The following is a 20,286-nucleotide window of genomic DNA, read 5'->3' as shown; positions in this document are numbered from 1 at the left end:
CCTGCCCTCCACTTGCTGCTGCAGCTCCTGCACCTTGTGGCAAATCTCCCCGGCCACCGGGCACGTCTTCCCCACCTTGGTGAACAGGGCTGCCATCTTGTCACTGCGCAGGAAGCCGGCAGCGCGGCGCCTCAGCTGATGCAGGAGGCAAGCCTCCACCGCACCTGGGCCACAGAGGGGACGGCAACTAGCCTAGGCAAGACAGCGAGGGGAGAACACCCCTCCCTCATACCTGTGGGGAGCACAGGGGCGAGGACCGCCCCGGGCGAGGACTGGGGGGTGCAGTTCAGGCTTAGGGCGGCCAGGGAGATGCACCCCGACCTCCTCCCAAAGTGCTCCCGCTCGTGCCCCTGCTCCTCCCTGCCCAGGGTGGACCCCTGGGGGCTTTGACGTGCCATTCCATCCCCGTCCCCTCCCACCACCTGGCCTGGTATGTCATGCCTCCTGTATGTGGCATCGTCCTGAGGCTCTGAGGACAAAGCTGCCAGGGCGGGTGGTATGGGTGACTCCACCCCTGCCCACGAGGGCAAGCGCGGACAGCACCCCCAGGACAGGGGACGAGGGGAACACACAGCCCGGCAGCCCTCCTGGAGAGCACCGATGATGCGGTTGCTAAGGAACGAGGCTCTGGAGAAGGAGCTGAAATATTGATGAAGCCACTGCAGAGATCAGACCTGACAGCGGCCCTGAATTATTGATGAGCCCTGCGGGAGTGAGAGATTTCTCCTTCCCATGCAGGGAGGGCTTCCCTTCATTCATTCATATTTTTAGGGGCTAGGCCTACTCTCCGTCTGGACGCTGCTTACAGCAGACAAGCTCCACAGGAAGCAAAGAAGGGCGTGGTGGGGGAGGGTGGGGAGCTGCCCTGGGCACAGACAGATGCTAAAAAGAAATTAGTGTGGAAGTACGGGGGAGGAAGGGGCTTGGCCATGACTGAGGCCAAGCTGATTGTTTTACAGCTGAGGAAGGAAAGGCCCTGAAAGGGGAAGAAGGCTGATTCGCATCACAAAGTGGCAGAGATGGGAGGAGGAGCCAGGGCCCCAAACATGGGCTGAGCCCCTTTCACCTCCTCCAGGTGCGTTGGGGGTGGGGGCTCAAGGTGGGAGGAGGTCTCTTGCCTCATGTGTTCTCTTTTCACAGGGACTGGGCTGGAGGTGGGCTTCCCAGGTAGCACTAGTGGTAAAGAATCTGCCTGCCAATGCAGGACACACAGTTCAGTTCAGTTCAGTTCAGTCGCTCAGTCGTGTCCGACTCTTTGCGACCCCATGAATCGCAGCACGCCAGGCCTCCCTGTCCATCACCAACTCCTGGAGTTCACTCAGACTCACGTCCATCGAGTCAGTGATGCCATCCAGCCATCTCATCCTCTGTCGTCCCCTTCTCCTCCTGCCCCCAATCCCTCCCAGCATCAGGGTCTTTTCCAATGAGTCAACTCTTCGCATGAGGTGGCCAAAGTACTGGAGTTTCAGCTTTAGCACCATTCCTTCCAAAGAAATCCCAGGGCTGATCTTCAGAATGGACTGGTTGGATCTCCTTGCAGTCCAAGGGACTCTCAACACACAGGTGGGTTCAATTCCCTATTCGGGAAGATCTCACATGCCTTGGAGCAGCTAAGCCCGTGAGCCACAACGACTGAGCCTGTGTTCTAGAGCCTGGGAGCTGCAGCTACTGAAGCCAGCAGGTCCTAAGCCCGTGCTCCGAAACAAGAGGAGCCACACACCACAACGAGAGAGTAGCCCCTATTCGCCGCAACCAGAGAGAAGCTCGTGTGGCAACAACAACCCAGCACAGCCAAAAACAAAAACAAAACTATATTTTAAAAAAAAAACAAACAATCTGCATCTTAAAAAAAAAAAGAGAGAGAAACCGGCACTTGGGAAATAACCACTGAAAGCAGCAGCTGTCACCTAATTTCTGCCTTTACTGTTACGGTCACTGCTGTCCTGTAAGTTTTGGCTGTCTCTCGCACTGAGGTTGAGACGTTTAGAGAGTCCCTAGGGCCAAACTGGAGGCTGGCCAGCTCAATGAGAGTGGTCCCGGGGTGGGGAGGGAGGTTACCGTCCCTGCCTTCTCCTGGGAGACGCAGCCTTTCCCTCCTGCCACATTCATACATGTGTGAGCATGTGTGTACGCAGACAGGTGTATCTACAGGGGTCATGTGTATATGAGGCATGTGGGGGAATCTTCGCATCAGAGTCACATGCCCCGCTCTGTGGTAGGTCCCTGGAGGTCCTATGTAGCCCTGGGGCAGGGAGCACAGATGAGTGGCCTTTTAGTCCTAGGCTCTTGGTCCTGCTGCAGCTACACGCCCACACCTGGAGGAAAGTGGCGACTGTTTCCCGGGCTGGCAGTGCCCGTTCAGAGAGGGAGAAAAACAGAGAGGAACAGGAACCAGAGTGGCAGCAGGCGGCACCAGTCCTGCAGGGGACCGAGCTCCTCAGTGATGTGACTAATTGCTGGGGTAATGAGTCATTAGCCTTCCTACCTTCCCCAGGCGACCGTTGCGTGGCACGCACGAAGCCAGGCTGGGGAGCTGGGGATCCAAGCAGCGGCCTAGCCTCACCCAGCCTGCCAGGCAGCCTCTGGGCACGAGGCTGCGAGTTCTCTGGGAGTGGGCGGAGGCATGCCTCCATAATCACCGTGAGTAGGGAATGCTGAGAACAGCACACCAGGTGCCCCCACTCACCCTGTGGCCCTGAAGTGCCTCCTGTGAAACCCGGGCAAGGTGCCAGGCAACATCTGCAGCAGGAGAAACCTCTCTCGCCTCTCTACCTTCCAAGCAAAGTAATCAACCCTCTGCCAAAGTAACACCCTCTGCCAGGTGTTCCTAGTCTGAGTCCCCAGGCTCCTTAGTCAGGACTTGTTAGACCACACTATGCCTCCCCCGTTCCCAAAGGAGTGAACCTCGCAGAGGAGAAGTGCGTGTGATGAAAGATGTTATCGTGTGCAGTGTGTAGGCAAAATGAGATCATAACACTTGTAATAATTGAGAATTACTCTCCTGAGAGGGTCTGTGGATGGGCTTCTGGACTTTCCAGGGAGCTCCTAACTTTGCACACAGAATCATTGGCCTGCTCCCACATGCATAGGTGGGTGGTTCTTTTCTGAATAAGGAATCCTTGACTTTGGTTTCTAAAAGGGGTCTCTGACCCCAGAAAATTTTAAAACCCAGCTCTAAGACTTCTGGGTTGAGCAGAATCACAGACATGTCCACTGATCGACACTCGCAGAGATGCAAGCACAAAGACCCGCCTGGTCCCTCTCCGTGTACAGTGAACCCACACTCAGAGCTGCAGCTGCAGAGCCACCAGCAATAATGTCCACCTCTCCAGCTGCCACACTCCCCAGGAGGGCCTCTCATGGACCATTAAGCTCCCCTTCCCAGGGGAAAGGCCACATAGAAGCCTCTGGAGGAGAGGGCCCTGGCAAGGAGACACCCATCACAGCCAAATCACCAAGTCAGCCGAAACCATCCCCCTTCTGACAGAGCTGTCCTGGCCCTGGTACCCCAGCAGTGACATGAAGGCTTCAGATACCAGGGTTCCTAGTACTACCCACAGCCACTCCGGATGCTCCCAAAGATGGGAAACACCATCCTGATAGTCGTTCGGCTCATTTCACGTAAGAAAAACACAGACTGATTAAGAACAAATCTACACTGTTACTGGTTTTGATGACTGGTTGGGATGGAAGCATTTGGGTGAGTGAATTGAAGCAGAGAAACAGACATGACTCAACAAGCTGGATCTTCTCACTGCCTGCCTATGGTGGCCTTTGGAGCTGCGGTACCAGAGGGGCCCAGGGTACCCTCTCTACTCCGTCATCCTGCTCCACTGACAGCAAGGCTCAGGGACCTGCTGTCAGTGAGCCAGGATGAGAGCAGAGAGGGCACCCTGAAGCACCTTTGCACGCACACAGGCATGCACACAGGCACGACACATTCGTACGGTGTAATTACAATGCCACTCTGAAAAGAGTGAGGATGCGCTCTAGGAGCTCAGAACAGAAAAGTCTTTAAGAGACCTCTGGATGACAAAAAGGGTGGGGTAAACAAAAAACAGTTTTTTTAAGATTAGGATAAAAAAACTCTGGAAGGAGGCACAAGAAGCAATATAGTCTTGATTTCTGGGCCAGGTTACTGATTCAAAATAATAATCATAATTGCATCATGAAAGGATGCCAAAGATTCTCTCCATTCGGGAGGTGAATTGTCACACAACTCAGAAAGGCTCGGGATCTGTCCATGGGCACCCCACCCTTCACCAGCACTCAGCAAGTAGGGTCTGCAGGTTGGTTTGGTTCCCCACTCTTACAGGAGCACCTGAGCTCTGCTTAGGGCAGCCACTGGTGATCTGAGCTGCGCAGGGACCGAGAAACAATTCCGTGGGCTGAGAGAAGCTCTGGTGTCTCAGGAGCCCACAAGAATGGATTAAAGCGAGTGGGGCTTCTCTGGTGGTCCAGGGGTTAAGACTCCGCACTTGCACTGCAGTGGGTGTGGGTTCAGTTCCTGGTTGGGAACTAAGATCCCACGTGCCACGAAGCACAGCCAAAAAAAAAAAAAAAAGAATGGACTAAAGCCATGGCTGCCCAGGAAACGCAGCAGTAGGGACTGAGAAGGGTCCTCAATCAGCCCTGGGTCCTCAGCAGCAGCCCCGGCTCTCATACGCACGTCCACAACTAAGCTGCGTTCAGCAGCCAAGGGGCCTGGACAAGCCCAGAAGAGTTATATGGGGGCCCACTGAACGGCCTTCCAAAGATGACGCTAGTTGGCTGAGGTGGAGGACTCGGCGTCCAGAGTCAGCACAGCCTGACGTGAAGGCTGGGCCGGAGGCTCCGAGGCGGGAGGGGTGGCTAACGGGACGAGCAGGTGTTTTCAGTGTCCCAGCCCCCACCTCCGCCGGCTGCCATCTGTGCATCCGGCTAGTTCAGCCTCTGAGCGAGGAGAGTTAAACAGGTGGCTGGTCTGGGGCCTGGAGTTCTGGGGGACTTGACTCAGAGCAGAATTTTTAAAAGTCTTGGAGGGCAGAACCAAGATTTCCAGGAGAGGAGCAACCACCCTGGAGATAGAAGCCGGGGTAGGATGGGCGGCCTCCTTTCAAGCGGTGGATAAAGTGGGCGGAGCAAAGAGGTGAGGCCGGCATCGCAAGCCTCTCCCCTCCCCACTTCCCTGGCTGGCTATTTCCACCCAGGGATTTATAACAGCTGCCTCCACGCGGAATGAGCATTTCTATGGTAACGGGGGGTACATTTTCCCTCCGCCTGCACTGGTGATGCTGGCTGTTTGCTTCAGCTTTGTGTGTTGGGGGGGGTGGGTGGGGGGTGGCATTCAGCTTTGTTCAAAGCCCTAAAACAAGAAACAACTCTCCCATCCAGACTTTCACTGGGAGGAGACAGCCCTTCCCTGAGATTCCGGAATTACACAGGTGAAGGAAATGAGGTTCATCCCGCACATACCCATCTTCCTTGTCCCGCTGGGGATGCATGGCAAAGTCCATGTGCAGAGCTCACACTGGCTGCCCAGGGAGCCAGGCCAGTGCCAGCCACACCCAGCTAGGCAAGGGACCCACTGTCTCAAGGACATCAATCCAGCAAATGTCCCTTCTCTTCGCTGTATCTTTCACTTTTCCCTATTAGATACTTTCCATTTGTATATAAGGGCTTGCCAGGTGGTGAAGTGGTAAAGAATCCACCTGCAATGCAGGAGATGCAGGAAGCCAGGGTTTGATCCTTGGGTCAGGAAGATTCCCTGGAGTAGGAAATGGCAACCCACTCCAGTATTCGAGCCTGAAAAATTCCATGGACAGAGGAGCCTGCCGGGCTACAGTCCATGGGGTTGCAAAGAGTCAGACACCACTGAGTGACTAACACTTCCCAGTATTCTTGCCTGCAAAGTTCCATGGGCAGGGGAGCCTGGCAGGCAGTGCATGGAGGTCACAAAGAGTCAGATGCGACTGAACACGCATGCATATTTGTAAATAAATATTCTCTATTTTCTTCAATTAAAAAAAATAAACCACCACCTCCCTTGGCCCTGTATCCCCACTTAGGTATTAAACCATTAAGCTGCTCCCCTTTATGTAACCTCTCTCAAGAACGTGGTGTATGTGCCACACAGCTGGATGGTGTGGTGACTGTTGTGACAGGTCATTTGGGGCTGTCTCCCTGAGGAAGGGCTTGGTCTTGATCTCCAGGGAGAGACTCCGGGTGCCCTTCCTTGGGGCGGTCTCTGTAGGCAGCCCGAGAAGGCGGGACAGGGTGGGGAGGGTGGACATGTGCCACGGTCCCCACCCCCCTCCAGATAGGCGCGCCTCTGGCTCTGTCAAGGTCAAGGATTTCCCACAGGCACTGATGGATGGGGAGACAGAGCACCGAGAGCTTTTCTTTTGGGACAGGGGAGCTGCAAATGCTCTTGTTTTTCTTACAAAACCAGCCTTCAGAGCCCGCCGCAGCGGTTGTGGTCAGCGCTGAGGTTTCAGGCCTCTGGCTTTCCCTATAGAAGCTCCCTCATGGTGGTGCAGGGGGGTCCAGTGTCTTGGGTTTCTACCCTTTTTCCTCTTTTTGGAATTTCACCATGACAGGCCACTGCCCAACTGACCATCCTACCACTGGGCAGCCAGATGATGGCTGGTCTAGTGTGGGCTGTTGAAGACAAGAGAGGGTAAGGTTTGTGCCCTTCTTGTGTTTGCTCTCTAGAACTACCCAGGTCCCCCAGCCCAGACCCTATCTCTGGTTTAAAAGACCAAGGATGGGAAGGGGAGGAAGCAGCCTCAGCCAATAATAGGTCCTTCCTGGTTCTAGCTGGGGGTCCAGGATCAGGGAGGACCCTTCAGAAACATCTGGTCCCTTCCCTTGTTCTTCCCACCTCCCCTGGGTACCGAGTCTAGACCGTGAAGCCCCCACAGCTCACAGATGTGTGTACACAGCCTTGGGGACAGAGCCTGGGTCAGTTTGGGAATAGGACTATCTCTGTGTGTTGAGTGAACACAATGTCATCAGTCTACAAGGCAAATTCAGTTATGAAAACTCAGTGACTAGCATGTAGTGCTGTGAAGTGAGTCGCTCAGTTGTGTCCAACTCTGCAACCCCATGGCCCATACAGTCCATGGAATTCTCCAGGCCAGAATACTGGCGTGGGTAGCTGTTCCCTTCTCCAGGGATCTTCCCAACCCAGGGAGCAAACCCAGGTCTCCCACATTGCAGGCGGATTCTTTACCAGCTGAGCCACAAGGGAGCAGGACTTTAGACCCCTCCCTCCTGTATCCAACATCCAGGTCCAACACCCAGAGGGTGGGACAGATTTGCATACTTATTTGTCTCTTCTGTAGGCTTATATGCCCAGAATTCTATTTAAGGATGCCTTCAATACAGATGTGTTGAAATAAAAATATTTCCTGTAACTGCTAAGTCGCTTCAGTCGTGTCTGACTCGGTGCGACCCTACAGACGGCAGCCCACCAGGCTCCCCCGTCCCTGGGATTCTCCAGGCAAGAACATTGGAGTGGGTTGCCATTTCCTTTTCCAATGCATGAAAGTGAAAAGTGAAAGTGAAGTCACTCAGTTGTGTCTGACCCTCAGGGATCCCATGGACTGCAGCCTACCAGGCTCCTCCATCCATGGTGTTTTCCAGGCAAGAGTACTGGAGTGGGGTGCCATTGCCTTCAATAATAAGTTACATATACTTGCTATTTCTATCTCTTCTTCCATCCATCCTCTCCTCTGCTTCCTTTTTTTTTTTAAAAAAAAAAACAAAACATTTCATTATGGAAAATTCCAAACATATACAAAAGAGGATGATAAAATGAACCCCCATCACACACCATAAACAAGGCTTGACCAATCTTATTTTAGTTATACCACCTCCAACCACTTCCCCCTTATTCCTAGGTTATTTGGAAACCAATTTTAGACATCCTGTATTTTTTCCCATAAATATTTTAGTATGTATCTCTAAAAGATGACTTTTAAAAACATCTGCCTAATACCTGTACTGCACCTACAGAATTAATAATAATTTCTTAATATCTTCAAATTCCTAGATTGGGTTCCCAGAGTTCAAATTCCTGATTGTCCAGATGCTCCAAGTTCCCAGGAACATGGATTCCCAGAGGGAATCCAGGAGAAGGTTCTAGGAGGCTTTATGGGGAAGGTTATAAGATCACTTTCAAGAACAAAGCAGAAGGTCGCTGGTGGTGATGACACTTACTGAGCACTTACTGCATACTCCATGCTGTGTGCTTTGCCCCCCTCATTCCTTTAACCCCTCATAACAACCTTATGGTGTAGGTTCAGAGTTGCTGACTAAGTGGCCATGGTGGCATACTTGGTGACATGGTCAGTCTGTGAAGCCAGGTCAGGTCTGTCGGACTCCAGTGTCTCGGTCAGCTGCAGACCGCTGCCACCTGCCCTCAGCCACGCCCCAAGGCAAGGGGAGCAGAGCCAGAGCCCCAGAGGGCCTTCCTGCCTACCCGATCACTTACGGGTGCAAAGTGGGGAGCCACATATGCTGAGAATGAGCTGTTTGTTCAGTGCGAGCAGGAAGCAGAGAGAAGGGATCCCTTTCACTGAAGGGAGGGAGACTGAAAACTGCCTGGCGTCTGACTCTCAGAACCTGCGGCAGCATCCCAGGTGGGATGCATCTTCCCATCACACCTGCTTCTCTCAGCTCATTAGTATATCCCCGCCTTTCCCTAGAGGAGCTAGCTGCTGCTGCGGACCTTCCCCGGCTAATGAAAGCCGCTTAGCAACAGGGAGCTGGTTAATAAAGCCCTGGTGCGGTTCCCAGCTCGAGACTCCACCCCCATCTCCCATTACAGCTCATCCTCAGCCTGAAGCAACCTCAGGTGGACCGAGCGGGTGGAGGGCAGGGAGCCTGGGGACTGATGGCAGGGCTGGCCCCCTCTGGCCTGGGCCTACCCCCAATGCCAGAGGATATCTACACATCTAAGAACCTGCTTGGCCAGGCCTGGAACCTCTCTGTGGGCCTCCTAAGACCCTTCTATCCACTGGTGGTTAAAAATCCAACCTCAGCGCCCAATGGGGATGGAGCAAACAGAGACACTGGGGAGGCAGACACTCCCAGACCTGAGCTGGGAATTGAGGAGAGGCCCAGTGCTCCTCGGTGGAGCCCTAAATTACCCCAGATCCCTCCATGGGAAGAGAGTGAGCAGGCATATTACAAATGCAGAGTTCAGACAATCCGCTGTTTGACCCTGAGCTTGAGTTGCTCACAAGGCACCTTGCCCTCTGGAGGAGGGGGTGGCGGGAGATACTGGCCTACACGTGGGGGTTCAAGATGCGGAGTGAAAACAGAAAGCATTCATTTCACTCAGCAGTAAGTGTCCACAATCAAAAAGTGTCAAAGGCCATATTAGGAAAATGCAAACTTGACATGACTTTTCAAGATAAAGGGGAGAGGGGCTTCCCTGGTGGTCCAGTGGCTAAGACTCCACATTCCCAATGCAGGGGTCTTGGGTTCGATCCCTGGTCAGGGAGCTAGAGCCCATATGCCACAGCTAAAGATCCAGCATGCCACAACAAAGACTCAGTGCAGCCAAACAAATAAAAAAACAAATACATAAACTAAAACAAAAAGATGAAAAGGGGATATCAGAGAACCATCTCCCACGGTGGGGTTTGGGTCTGTTCTCTGGGAGGGGGGGTGCAGTCACCAGGTCTGGGGGGCTGGGAGGGGGCATCTCAGGGTAGCGCTGCAGCCACGCTCCTTGGTCGGAGAGCAGCACACAGAGATCCCGTCCCTGCCGGCCGGGTATGCCAGCAGAGCCTGCTCACAAGGCTTCCACCTGCAGGGGCCTGACCAGCTTCTAGACAGACAGGTTTAGAAACTAGCACAGCAAACACACAACAAAGCGTCTTCCTTGCCAGGCCCGGAGTCTCCCTCTTCCCCTTGAGGAACAGGAACTTTCCTGGGTTTACCTGGGGCTAGGTGTTGACCCAGGGATTTTTCAGTTCCATTTTTAAGGCTCTCCAGAAGGTGATGTTTCTGGTCCAAATGTCTATATTCTAAGGAAGCTTAGGGAAGCTCTTCTAGCTCAGGCTCTGCCCTCTTCAGTCAGACACCCCCTAGCCATCCTCTGCCATGAACAGAGGGGCCAGGGCAGGGGGGCCCAGGATCCCAGGCCTCTACAAAGCTCAAGGGAAAGGGGTCACTCGCTGCATAGCTAATCCAGTCTCCACAGCCTTCACTCCGCTCCCTTTCTCTGCACTCCCATTTCCCCTCAGAATAAAGCTGACTTCTGGATATGGCCAGGACCACTGTAAGACCCAGGGCAGGGGACTTCCCTGATGGTCCCTGGTTAAGGCTCTGTGCTGCCAATGCAGAGGGCATGGGTTCCATCCCTGGTTGGGGAACTAGGGTCTCACATGCCATGCAGAATGGTCAAAAGAATTTTAAAACCAGACCCAGGGGAAGAATGGATCCACTTCCAACTAAAAATGCACTTCTGAACGTTTTCCCAGTGGGTGAAGGAGCCTGGCATATCAGACTCTCCAAAAAGCCAAAAGACTGGAGTTTTCCATCAGTACATGCCTATTCTTCCTGCCTGCCCCCCCAACACCCCCAGGAATCCCTGGTTATGATTCCACCATGTGATGCAGGCAGGAGAAAGGGCTGATAATCACTGCTTTAAACCAACCTTATTTTGAGCCCAAGCTGGGATCCACCTCACCACTGAACACCACCATTAGTACAGTGTCAGGATTCCTCTTCTCGTGGGTCTCAGATGCCCGGCTCAACTTAGCTTTATTCTGCTGGCAGCCCCTCCTGCTGGCGTTCCCTTTAGTGACTGTGCACTGAGCCCAAGGCAGAGGCAGCAAACTGGCAGAGGCTTGCAGATGCCTCTTGTTGAGCCCACACAAATTTTTTTTTAATGAGAGTTAGTTATCAGCATTTAAAAACTGGGACATTTCATACAGAAACCCAGACTGCTGGCTTCTCTTAAAATAAAACAAAGGCCACGGCAAGCCCAGGACCAGCATTCCTGCAGAAGCTGAGTGGTGGCTGCCCCCTTCAAACCTGGCCAGGGCTGTACCCACTCCTGCCCACTGCCTGCTGTTCTACATCCGGATTTTCTCATCTGACCCTGTGGGCATTTCAGTTTGCGCTTTGACCTAAGGTACCTCCTGAAATCCAGCCAAACTTGGGTCAGTTTCATAGACTCTTGATCTATTTCAGTGACCGAAACTGACTGAAAGTGCAAGAATCATTCCTTTTGAAGGTGGTATCGCTGCCTGCTGGAAAGAGCCATGCGCTTCAAGGCAAGAGGCTGAAGTGAAAGCCTTGCTGTTTCCCCGGGACCCCTGGACTGATCAGAGGAGAGCAGGCAGTTTCTTCTCACCCTAATGGTGGGATGCCCACAGCTTCCCGCCTGCCTCTCTTCCCCCGTTCCCCCACCGCCACCCACCTTCGGCATCCATGCACAAGCTGTTTTTGCTATTTCATTGTTCTGCGTTTGCTGTGTGTGCTCCGGACGAAACTGAGCACCATTGCCATGGTGCCACTGGGCCACCAGCAGAGCCCTTCTGGTGACAATGACAGACAGTGGCTGATGTCAGGGGGACTCAGCATGGGTAGAAGGGAGTAGGGTTCTAATACTCTTTAAAGTCACTTATTGCGAGACCAGCATGGTTTTTCCCCAGTAGGGCTTCTGCCAGAGAAAAGGTGAGATCGGATTGGTCCTGTGGACCTGAGAAGAGCTGCTGCTGCTGCTGCTGCTGCTGAGTCATTTTAGTTGTGTCCGACTCTGTGCGACCCCACAGACTGCAGCCCACCAGGCTCCCCCGTCCCTGTGACTCTCCAGGCAAGAACACTGGAGTGGGTTGCCATTTCCTTCTCCAATGAAAGTGAAAAGTGAAAAGTGAAAGTGAGTTCGCTCAGTTGTGTCCGACTCCTAGCAACCCCTTGGATTGCAGCCCACCAGGCTCCTCCGTCCATGGGATTTGCCAGGCAAGAGTACTGGAGCTATATCATCTCAAAGAATCAACTTACCCAAAAGGGAGATGGTAGGACCTCAAATCCTGCAAACCTAGCTTCAGCCTTAATGCCCAGAAGAGGAGGAAAGACGGACGTTTTCCTGAGCTCTTACAAAGGTAGGAATGTTCACATGCATCATCTCAATCCCCAGGAAAATTCCTTGAGGTGGGAATCACCACCCTGTTTTTAGAGGAGCAGACTGAGGGTGACAGAAGTCAAGAAACGTGTCCAATACAACTTGAGAAGAAGAGCATCAGGATTTGCCTGAACCCTCAGCCTGTTACTCGGGCTCTGCTCACAGGCCGCCTCTCCCCAGTCGCTTCCCACATTTCTCTGCCTTTTTTTTTTTCATAGCTGTTACCACACCTGTTACTGCAGGATATATTTCTGTGCTTTTGTTTTCTGTCTGCCTGCCCACAGAGTGTAATCCCCTGGGGACAGAGAGACAGTTCACCTCGTCACTGCTGTTTCCCTGCCTGGTAAAGGAAGCGTCTGGAACCTGGGGGACCTTCGGTGTCTGCTGCTGGACGGGTGGGAAGGGCGGCTCTGTCAGCCTCACCAGGCTACTGTGAGAAGTGTCCCTCTCTTGATCTGCTCCTTTGATTCCTTCCCCTCAGAAATGCACAACCTCCCTTCCGTGAACAGCAACCACAACCTCAGAGGCCAAGGAAAACAACACAAAGATGGCAAACGACGCAGAGCCACTAAGCCCAGGCACCACGACTACGTGCTCGGGAGCCCGGGAGCTGCAACTACTGAAGCCCACGTGCCCCAGAGCCTGTGCGCCGCAACGAGAAGTCACCGCAATGAGAGGCCCACACACCGCAACTACAGAGGAGCCCGTGCAGCCACAAAGACCCAGCACAGCCAAAAATACATAAATAGATACTTTTGAAAAAGATGGCAAATTCAAAGTCAAATTCCTGGAAATCCAAGAAAACTCAGTTGTGTGCAGAGACAGTCTTGCTCCTACAAAGGCAGAAATGTTCACGCTGAGCACGAAGCGGTGGTTTATTACAGACTTTCTCTTCTCTGAGCGGGGAAGTCTTGGCTAGACTTCCTCGATCCTCCTGTGGATTTGCATGCAATTGAGTGTCTGGCGAGTTGGGAATGCTGAAGCAATGCAGGTGGGATTGATTAGAAAACAGATATAGCACAGAAAGCATCCAAAGGCAGAGGCCCATCCCCAAAGTTAATGCAAGGATAAACCAGCACCGTGGTTCCCCAGCCCAACTACTGAGGCTGGCAGTTCTTAAAGTGCAGTCTCTGGACTAGCAGCACTGGCATCTCCTGTGAACTGGTTAGAAATGCAAATTCCTGGGGTCACCTCAAAGATACTAGAATCAGAAACTCCAGGGCTGGGACCCAGGAACCTATTTTAACAAGCCGAACAGGTGACTCTAGGCTTCCCAAGTGGCTCAGCAGTAAAGAATCCGCCTGCCACTGCAGGAGACACAGGAGACATGAATTCAATCCCTGGGTTGGGAAGATCTCCTGAAGGAGGGCATGGCTGCTGCTGCTGCTGCTGTAAGTCACTTCAGTCATGTCTGACTCTGTGCAACCCCACAGATGGCAGCTCACCAGGCTCCGCCATCCCTGGGATTCTCCAAGCAAGAACACCGGAGTGGGTTGGCATTTCTTTCTCCAAAGCATGAAAGTGAAAAGTGAAAGTGAAGTCGCTCAGTCGTGTCTGACTCTTCGTGACCCCATGGACTGCAGCCTACCAGGCTCCTCCACCCATGGAATTTTCCAGGCAAGAGTACTGGAGTGGGAGGGCATGGCAACCCACTTCAATATTCCTGCCTGGAGAATCCCATGGAGAGAGGAGCCTGGCGGGCTACCGTCCATGGGGTCACAAAGAGTGGGACATGACTTAGCCACTATAACACAACAACAACAGCAGATAACTATGATGCTAAAATTTGAGCACTACTGTCTTTAGGGACTAGACATATAAAGCAGATTCTTGGGCCCTGGAGATCCTAATTCAGTAGGTCTGGGATGGGACCCAACAAGATTTCATAAGCTTCTGAGTTGATTCTGACTTACAACCCGATTTAAAAACTACTGACCCTGAGGACTCTTCCTGTGGCCCCAGGGCAGTATCCTCAGTTTTTAAACCCCTCTCTCATTACACTCCAGTCACTCACTCACCACACAGAGCAAGGATGTGGCTGCTATCTTCATGCACAAACTTCCTGGTGACAGCCTCCTCCATGATTTGCTTCACCTGTAAATAAATGGGCGGCACCATTATTGATTGATTGATTGATCAAAGGCCTGTGAGCAAGTAAATAGCTTGGCTTGCCTGCTTGGTCTGAGTTCAGCCACTTGCAGAGTAGAGGATAGGAAAGGGAGGGGTGGGGAAGCAAAGTTTCTTCAATACAGACATTGCCAAATGTCTTGGAAAGTCAACCAGGAAAAGGTAGCCTGCCTGGCTCTTCTGTCCATGGGATTTCCCAGGCTGGAATACTGAAGTGGGTAGCCATTTCCTTCTCCAGGGGATCTTCCCAACCCAGGTCTCCTGCACCACAGGCAGATTCTTTACCAACTGAGCCATCAGGGAAGCCAAAAAAGGTGCTATAAACCCACTAATCCATCAGTTCAGATATTCCAACCCAGGAGGAAGGGCTGTGCTGTGAGAACAGGGATGGGATGCTATTTGCTCATCTGTACTTGGCTGCAGAAGGCTTGTCCTTCAGGAACAAATTGTCTCAGTACAGGCCGCAGGAAGACACCTGACCCTCCTTTTCTCCCTTCTCCGAGGGGAGGGTAGGTCCATCCAGGTCTCAGGGACACTCCCCACATGCTCACAAGCCCAGCCTTCTCTCTGTCTAGGCAAAACCCTATGTTCGGGTTCCTACCTGAATGTAAAAGCTTCAGAATACCTTGTAAGGTAAGCAGTCACAGCTTTCTTTAGAAAACACTTTAAAAACCTTTTAAATTGATGTACAATAAGTATATAGAAAAGGGTATATATTCATTGGAAGGACCATTGCTGGAGCTCCACCTGATTCTAAGAGTTGACTCACTGGAAAAGACCCTGATGCTGGCAAAGGTTGAAGGCAAGAAGAGAAGAGGGCAGCAGAGGGTAAGCTGGTTAGATAGCATCACCGACTCCATGGACAAGAGTGGTGGGAGACAGTGGAGGATGGAGGAGCCTGGCATGCTATAGTCCAGGGGGTTGTACAGAGTCCAACACTGCTGAGCGACTGAACGAGAACAAATATATCGTAATTACATAGCTTGAAGAATTTTTACAAACTGAACACACCTGTGAAAGTAGCATCAGCTCAAGAAACAACACATGACCAGCACCCTAAAGTAGCCCTGGACTCTGCCATGACTCCTTCTAGTCACTACTCCTTTCCAAGGTACCCACTACCCTGACTTCTAACATGGTAGAGCACATGTGTGGGATTTTGTGCTTTTTATAGATGGAATTGCTCAGTGTGTAGTTTGTGTGACTGTGAGATTTGTTCATGTTGTATGTGGATGTGCATTTTTCATTCTCCATTGTGTGAACAACCCATAGCTGATTGGGATTTGGGTAGCTTCCAATTTGGGGCTGTTATGGACAGTGCTGCTATGAACACTCTAGATGTGTCTTTGTGTGAACATGGGGCTCATTTCTTTGGATTTATATTTTTAGGCAAGGAATTTCTGATGAGGGTATTTGGCATTATGAGATTTTTGCCAATTTACATTCCCATCAGCAGTATAGAAGGTTCTAGTTGCTCCCAACACTGAAGCCAAGCACTTTTGATGCCCTGGGGGAACCTGTGTGGGTGTGTGTGTGTGTGTTAGTTGCTCAGTCATATTGGACTCTTTGCAACCCCATGGACTGTAGTCCACCAGACTCCTCTGTCCATAGAATTCTCCAGGGAAGAATACTGGAGTGGTTGCCATTTCCTTCTCCAGGGGATCTTCCCCATCCAGGGGTTGAACCTGAGTCTCCTGAATTGCAGGCAGATTTTTTAACCATCTGAGCCATCCGGGAAGCCCCTGAGGGAACCTGCCAAGAGACAAATACTAATACTGAAGATTAGAGGGATGGATTACCTCAATCCCTGTCTTAAATCTTACTGATTTAGTGAGCTCTGGTCAGAGCGAGCCTTGCCATTCTTTGGACAGTGTCCTGTGTCCAGCGTCCTGATGCTGCCCTTGCTCTCCAGGCCCTCACTTCTGTTTGTAAGGTGGTAGAGCTTCTAAAGTCTGGGAAGGATGGAGGAAGGACCAGGAGTCTCCTCCTTACTGCAAAGTGCTCATGGTTAGTGGTTTAGGTAAAGGAGGATCCGATCGATCCTGCACTCTAAACTATTAAAAGCTTCCTAGATTACTTCCCAAGGGGTGTTTACATTAAACAGAGCATCATGTCACAGCTCAAAGACCAGTAGACATCTAAGGCAGGCTGCTGGGGCAGATTTTTGGATTAGGAGGACCTATAGATGCCTTTAGTGGCTCAGACAGTAAAGAATCTGCCTGCAATGCAGGAGACCCAAGTTTGATCCCTGGGTTGGGAAGATCCCCTAGAGAAGGAAATGGCAACCCACTTCAGTATCCTTGCCTGGAAAATCCCATGGACAAAGTGCCTGGCAGGTTACAGTCCATGGGGTTGCAAAGAGTCGGGCACGACTGAGTGACTAACACACACACACACATACCTATGCCCTGGGAATTCCCTGGCGGTCCAGTGGTTAGAACTTAGTGCTTTCACGCCCGGAGCCTAGGTTCAAACCCTGGTCAGGGAGCTAAGATCCTGCAAGCCATGCAGTGCGGACCAAAAAAAGCAAAAGGACTACAGGTCCTTTGTGAAAAGCCAGCTTAGTCAACAATCGCCCCCGCTGTCTCTATATGTAGGATAAGAAAGGATATGTTTCTCTCAAAATCAAGCCCTGAAGGTCAAGGGAACCAAGAGTTCAGAGCGGGTCAACCTCTATCAGGTCATATACAGAGCTGTGGCATATCCTGGACATTTCTCACATTTGTCTAAGAATCATTCTCAGAGTAGTACAGACAGCCCTTCTAAATACTGCCTTCCCTGAAATCTCTGCTATCATCCCTGACTAACCCTGAATTTGGAACGCACCAACAATCCTAGCACATGCACCCATAGTTTGGGTATAGCTACATTTTTACTCTTGTTTACACTGTTCATATGAGTCTCTGTCACTACACTGTTTCCTGAGGATAATCACTGGGATTTAAGATTTCTTTTTTCCTTGCGGAGACAAGACTTAGGGCTTAAACGTTAACGTGATATACGCCTGGACTTAAAAAAACTTTTGGCCAAGTCACAACAAAAGCACAATGGAGCTTCTCAAACACAGTTGGAAAGGTGATGGCTTCAGCTGCCTCTTTGCCAACAGGAAGGAAGGAAACACATTTAGGGCACAATAGCCAGGCTATAATTAATGCAGAGCCTTAATTATGAGCCTTCCAGAATTCTATAAGAACCCTGAGCCTTCTCCAGTCCTGAAACCTCTCAGTTCAGTCGCTCAGTTCTGTCTCTTTGCCCCCCCTCCCCCCCCCCCCCCCGCCCCGCCATGGACTGCAGCACACCAGGCCTCCCTGTCCATCAGCAACGCCCAGAGCTTGCTCAAACTCATGACCATTGAGTCAGTGATGCCATCCAACCATCTCATCCTCTGTCGTCCCCTTCTCCTCCTGCCTTCAATCTTTCCCAGCATCAGTGTCTTTTCAAATGAGTCAGTTCTTTGCATCAGGTGGCCAAAGTATTGGAGTTTCAGCTTCAGCATCAGTCCTTCCAATGACTATTCAGGACGGATTTCCTTTAGAATTGTATGTTTTGATCTCCTTGCAGTCCAAGGGACTCTCAAGAGTCTTCTCCAACACTACAGTTCAAAAGCATCAATTCTTCGGTGCTCGGCTTTCTTTATAGTCCAACTTTCACATCCATACATGACTACTGGAAAAAACATAGCTTCAACTATACAGACCTTTGTCGGTAAAGTAATGTCTCTGCTCTTTAATATGTAACCTCTAGGAAAGGGGAAAGAAACCAATATGGTAAACTTTTCTATATCAGCTAAATATCAGTATCCCTATTTTAGAGATGTAGAAATTGAGACTCAGAAAGGTTAAGTAACTTATTCAAGATCACAAAGAACTAGGTCCAGACTATTTCAAAGTTTATGCATTCCCATCAGACTCTGTAGTCTCCAAGATCAATAGGCCTTATTTACCAAACATTTATTGAGTGCCAATGATCACTGAGATCAAACCAGTCAATCCTAAAGGAAATCAACCCTGAATATTCATTGGAAGGACTGCGGATGAAGCTGAAGCTTCAATACTTTGGCCACCTGATGCGAAGAGGCAGTGCATTGGAAAAGACCCTGATGCTGGGAAAGATTGAGGGCAGGAGAAGGAGCGACAGAGGATGAGATGGTTTTTGGATGGGATCATCGACTCAATGGACGTGAGTTTGTGCAAACTCCCGGAGATAGTGAAGGCCAGGGAAGCCTAGAGCACTGCAGTCCATGGGGTCGCAAAGAGTCGGACACGACTGAGCAACTGAACAACACTGAGTGCCTACTGTGTGCCAGGCATGGATATAGAGTTCTGGATAAAACAGGTGTCCTGCCTCATGGAGTTGACTGGGCTCCATTCAGAGGCTGCATCCATTCTAATCCACTCTGGGTTTGGAGCTCTCCAGCGTGCCTATGCGGGTGAGTCATTCACACGGGCACCTCCCCTTCCCGCCCCCCCCCCCACCCCGCCCCATGAATTGAAATGGCTTTTAGGGCAGGGACAAAGTAGAGGACATTAGTACGTACAGGGAAGGACTTCTCTTTGTGACATGGGCGGGGGGGCTCCTCAAAAGAGAGGAAAAAAAAATCTGAGTCTTAAAAACCATTCTCAAAAAGCCCCCTTGGCCTCTGGGTATGGAGGTGGGCGTGGAGTGAGAAGATGTGGTGTGCGGCGAACCCTCATGCACCCGAGACTCAGTTCCCAGAAAGATAACCGAATGGGGTGTAGGGCAAACCGGAGCTAAGCCCCCAAGTCACCGGTTTAGCGCGGGCCCCGCCCCCTCCCCAGGCGGCGAGGGCAATGAATGGGCAGCTCGGTTCTCCAGAAATCGCCGCCACCCCTCCCCCTCGGTCTCCCAGAGCTGCTGCTGTCACAGGGCGGGGAGCTGCGGGATCGCGGAGCAAACAAACCCTGAAGCGCCGGCCTAGCCCCTGGGGCCGAGGGGTGCTGCCCCCTGATTCGGGAGTCGGGCGGGAACCGCAGTCAGTCCAGGACCGGCCCCCGTCCGAGGCCGGTGAGCGCCCGCACCCTGGGATGGGCGCAGATCTTTCTGTCCCGTGGGCCGTGAGGACAGGGACGCGAGCCCCCGGAGGTCCGTGCCCCGACTTTACCTCCTTTTTCACGTTCCACAGCAGTTTCTCTTTGACCGCGTCCTCCGCGCTGCCCATCTTGCGGCGGCTGACCCGGGGAAGGTGCCCAGCGGCCCCCTATGCCCCCCACGCGCCCTCGCCGCCTCCGCGCCTCTCAGCTCAGCGCCCCACGCACCAGGCGGAGCCCCCGCCCGCCGCGCTCCCCGCCAGCAGCCGCCGCCGCCACTGCCCGGTGCTGGGCTCCGCAGCCATCTTCCGAGCCCCGCACAGACGTCAGGAGCCTGGCCCGGCCCCTTCCCACTGCCGGGGGCGGGGTGGGGGGGTGCGCTCAGCTACGGGGAGGTGGGGGGGTCGGGCCGGGGGGAGACTGCGCGTGCCTGGGGGCGGCGTGCCCGGGCGCGCGCCCCGCGGGCCGCTGTCATAGCAACGCGCCGGCTCCAGCCCCGAGGGCGCGAACCCGCATTGTGAGCGCCGGTCGCCCGCCCTGCACAGCGCTGGGCCGAGGAGGCGGGGCGCGCCCCTGGACCCCCGCCCCAGGCGGCTAAGGGGGGCAAGTCGCTCTTGCGAAAGCTGGCCCCATCCAACTGGATGTTCCGTGATTCCTACACGCTCGATTTCCCGACGGGAGGGGCCGGGACCCCCGCGCCTCGAGTCTGATTACTGGGAAGCCCGTGTTGGTCCCCCGGCTGGGAGGAAGGTGGTGGCGCGCCATCGTTTCTTTAAAACCCCCTGCCGGCTGGGCGCCCTCCGTTGCAAACCTTGTTGATAGAGGAGTGGGAGAGCAGCCGCCCCCGTCTGCAGAGGCGCGGCTGGGTCTGAGAGCGCCAGAGTCACGGTGAGCCGTCCCTCCTCCGAGGGGTCGCCACGACCCGTCTGGCTTTTCTCGCAGCTACATGGGACGTGGGGGCGCGGGTTGGAGTAACTGGGACCAGCG

At 52.7% G+C, this 20,286-nt stretch overlaps 1 protein-coding gene across 3 annotated transcripts in view; it reads right to left on the bottom strand.

Annotated features, from left to right (window-relative positions):
• Window positions 1-19,630, bottom strand: part of SGSM2 (small G protein signaling modulator 2) — a 38,059-nt gene extending 18,429 nt beyond the window's left edge. The window contains exons 1-3 of one of the 3 annotated variants that reach the window (XM_027517055.1): window positions 19,374-19,630; window positions 14,143-14,218; window positions 2-164 (exon numbers count right to left, since the gene is read on the bottom strand). In XM_027517055.1, the coding sequence (XP_027372856.1) occupies window positions 2-164; window positions 14,143-14,218; window positions 19,374-19,430 (296 nt within the window). In that variant the 5' untranslated portion in view covers window positions 19,431-19,630. The remainder of the gene's footprint in view (window position 1; window positions 165-14,142; window positions 14,219-19,373) is intronic. The other 2 variants (XM_027517054.1, XM_027517053.1) reach the window with 2 other exon arrangements.
• Between the last annotated feature and the right edge of the window lie 656 nt (window positions 19,631-20,286).

This window comes from Bos indicus x Bos taurus, chromosome 19, assembly GCF_003369695.1.
Source record: "Bos indicus x Bos taurus breed Angus x Brahman F1 hybrid chromosome 19, Bos_hybrid_MaternalHap_v2.0, whole genome shotgun sequence".
NCBI lineage: Eukaryota > Metazoa > Chordata > Mammalia > Artiodactyla > Bovidae > Bos > Bos indicus x Bos taurus.
Note: the sequence above shows the minus strand (reverse complement) of the source record. Positions and strands in the feature narration are given on the sequence as shown.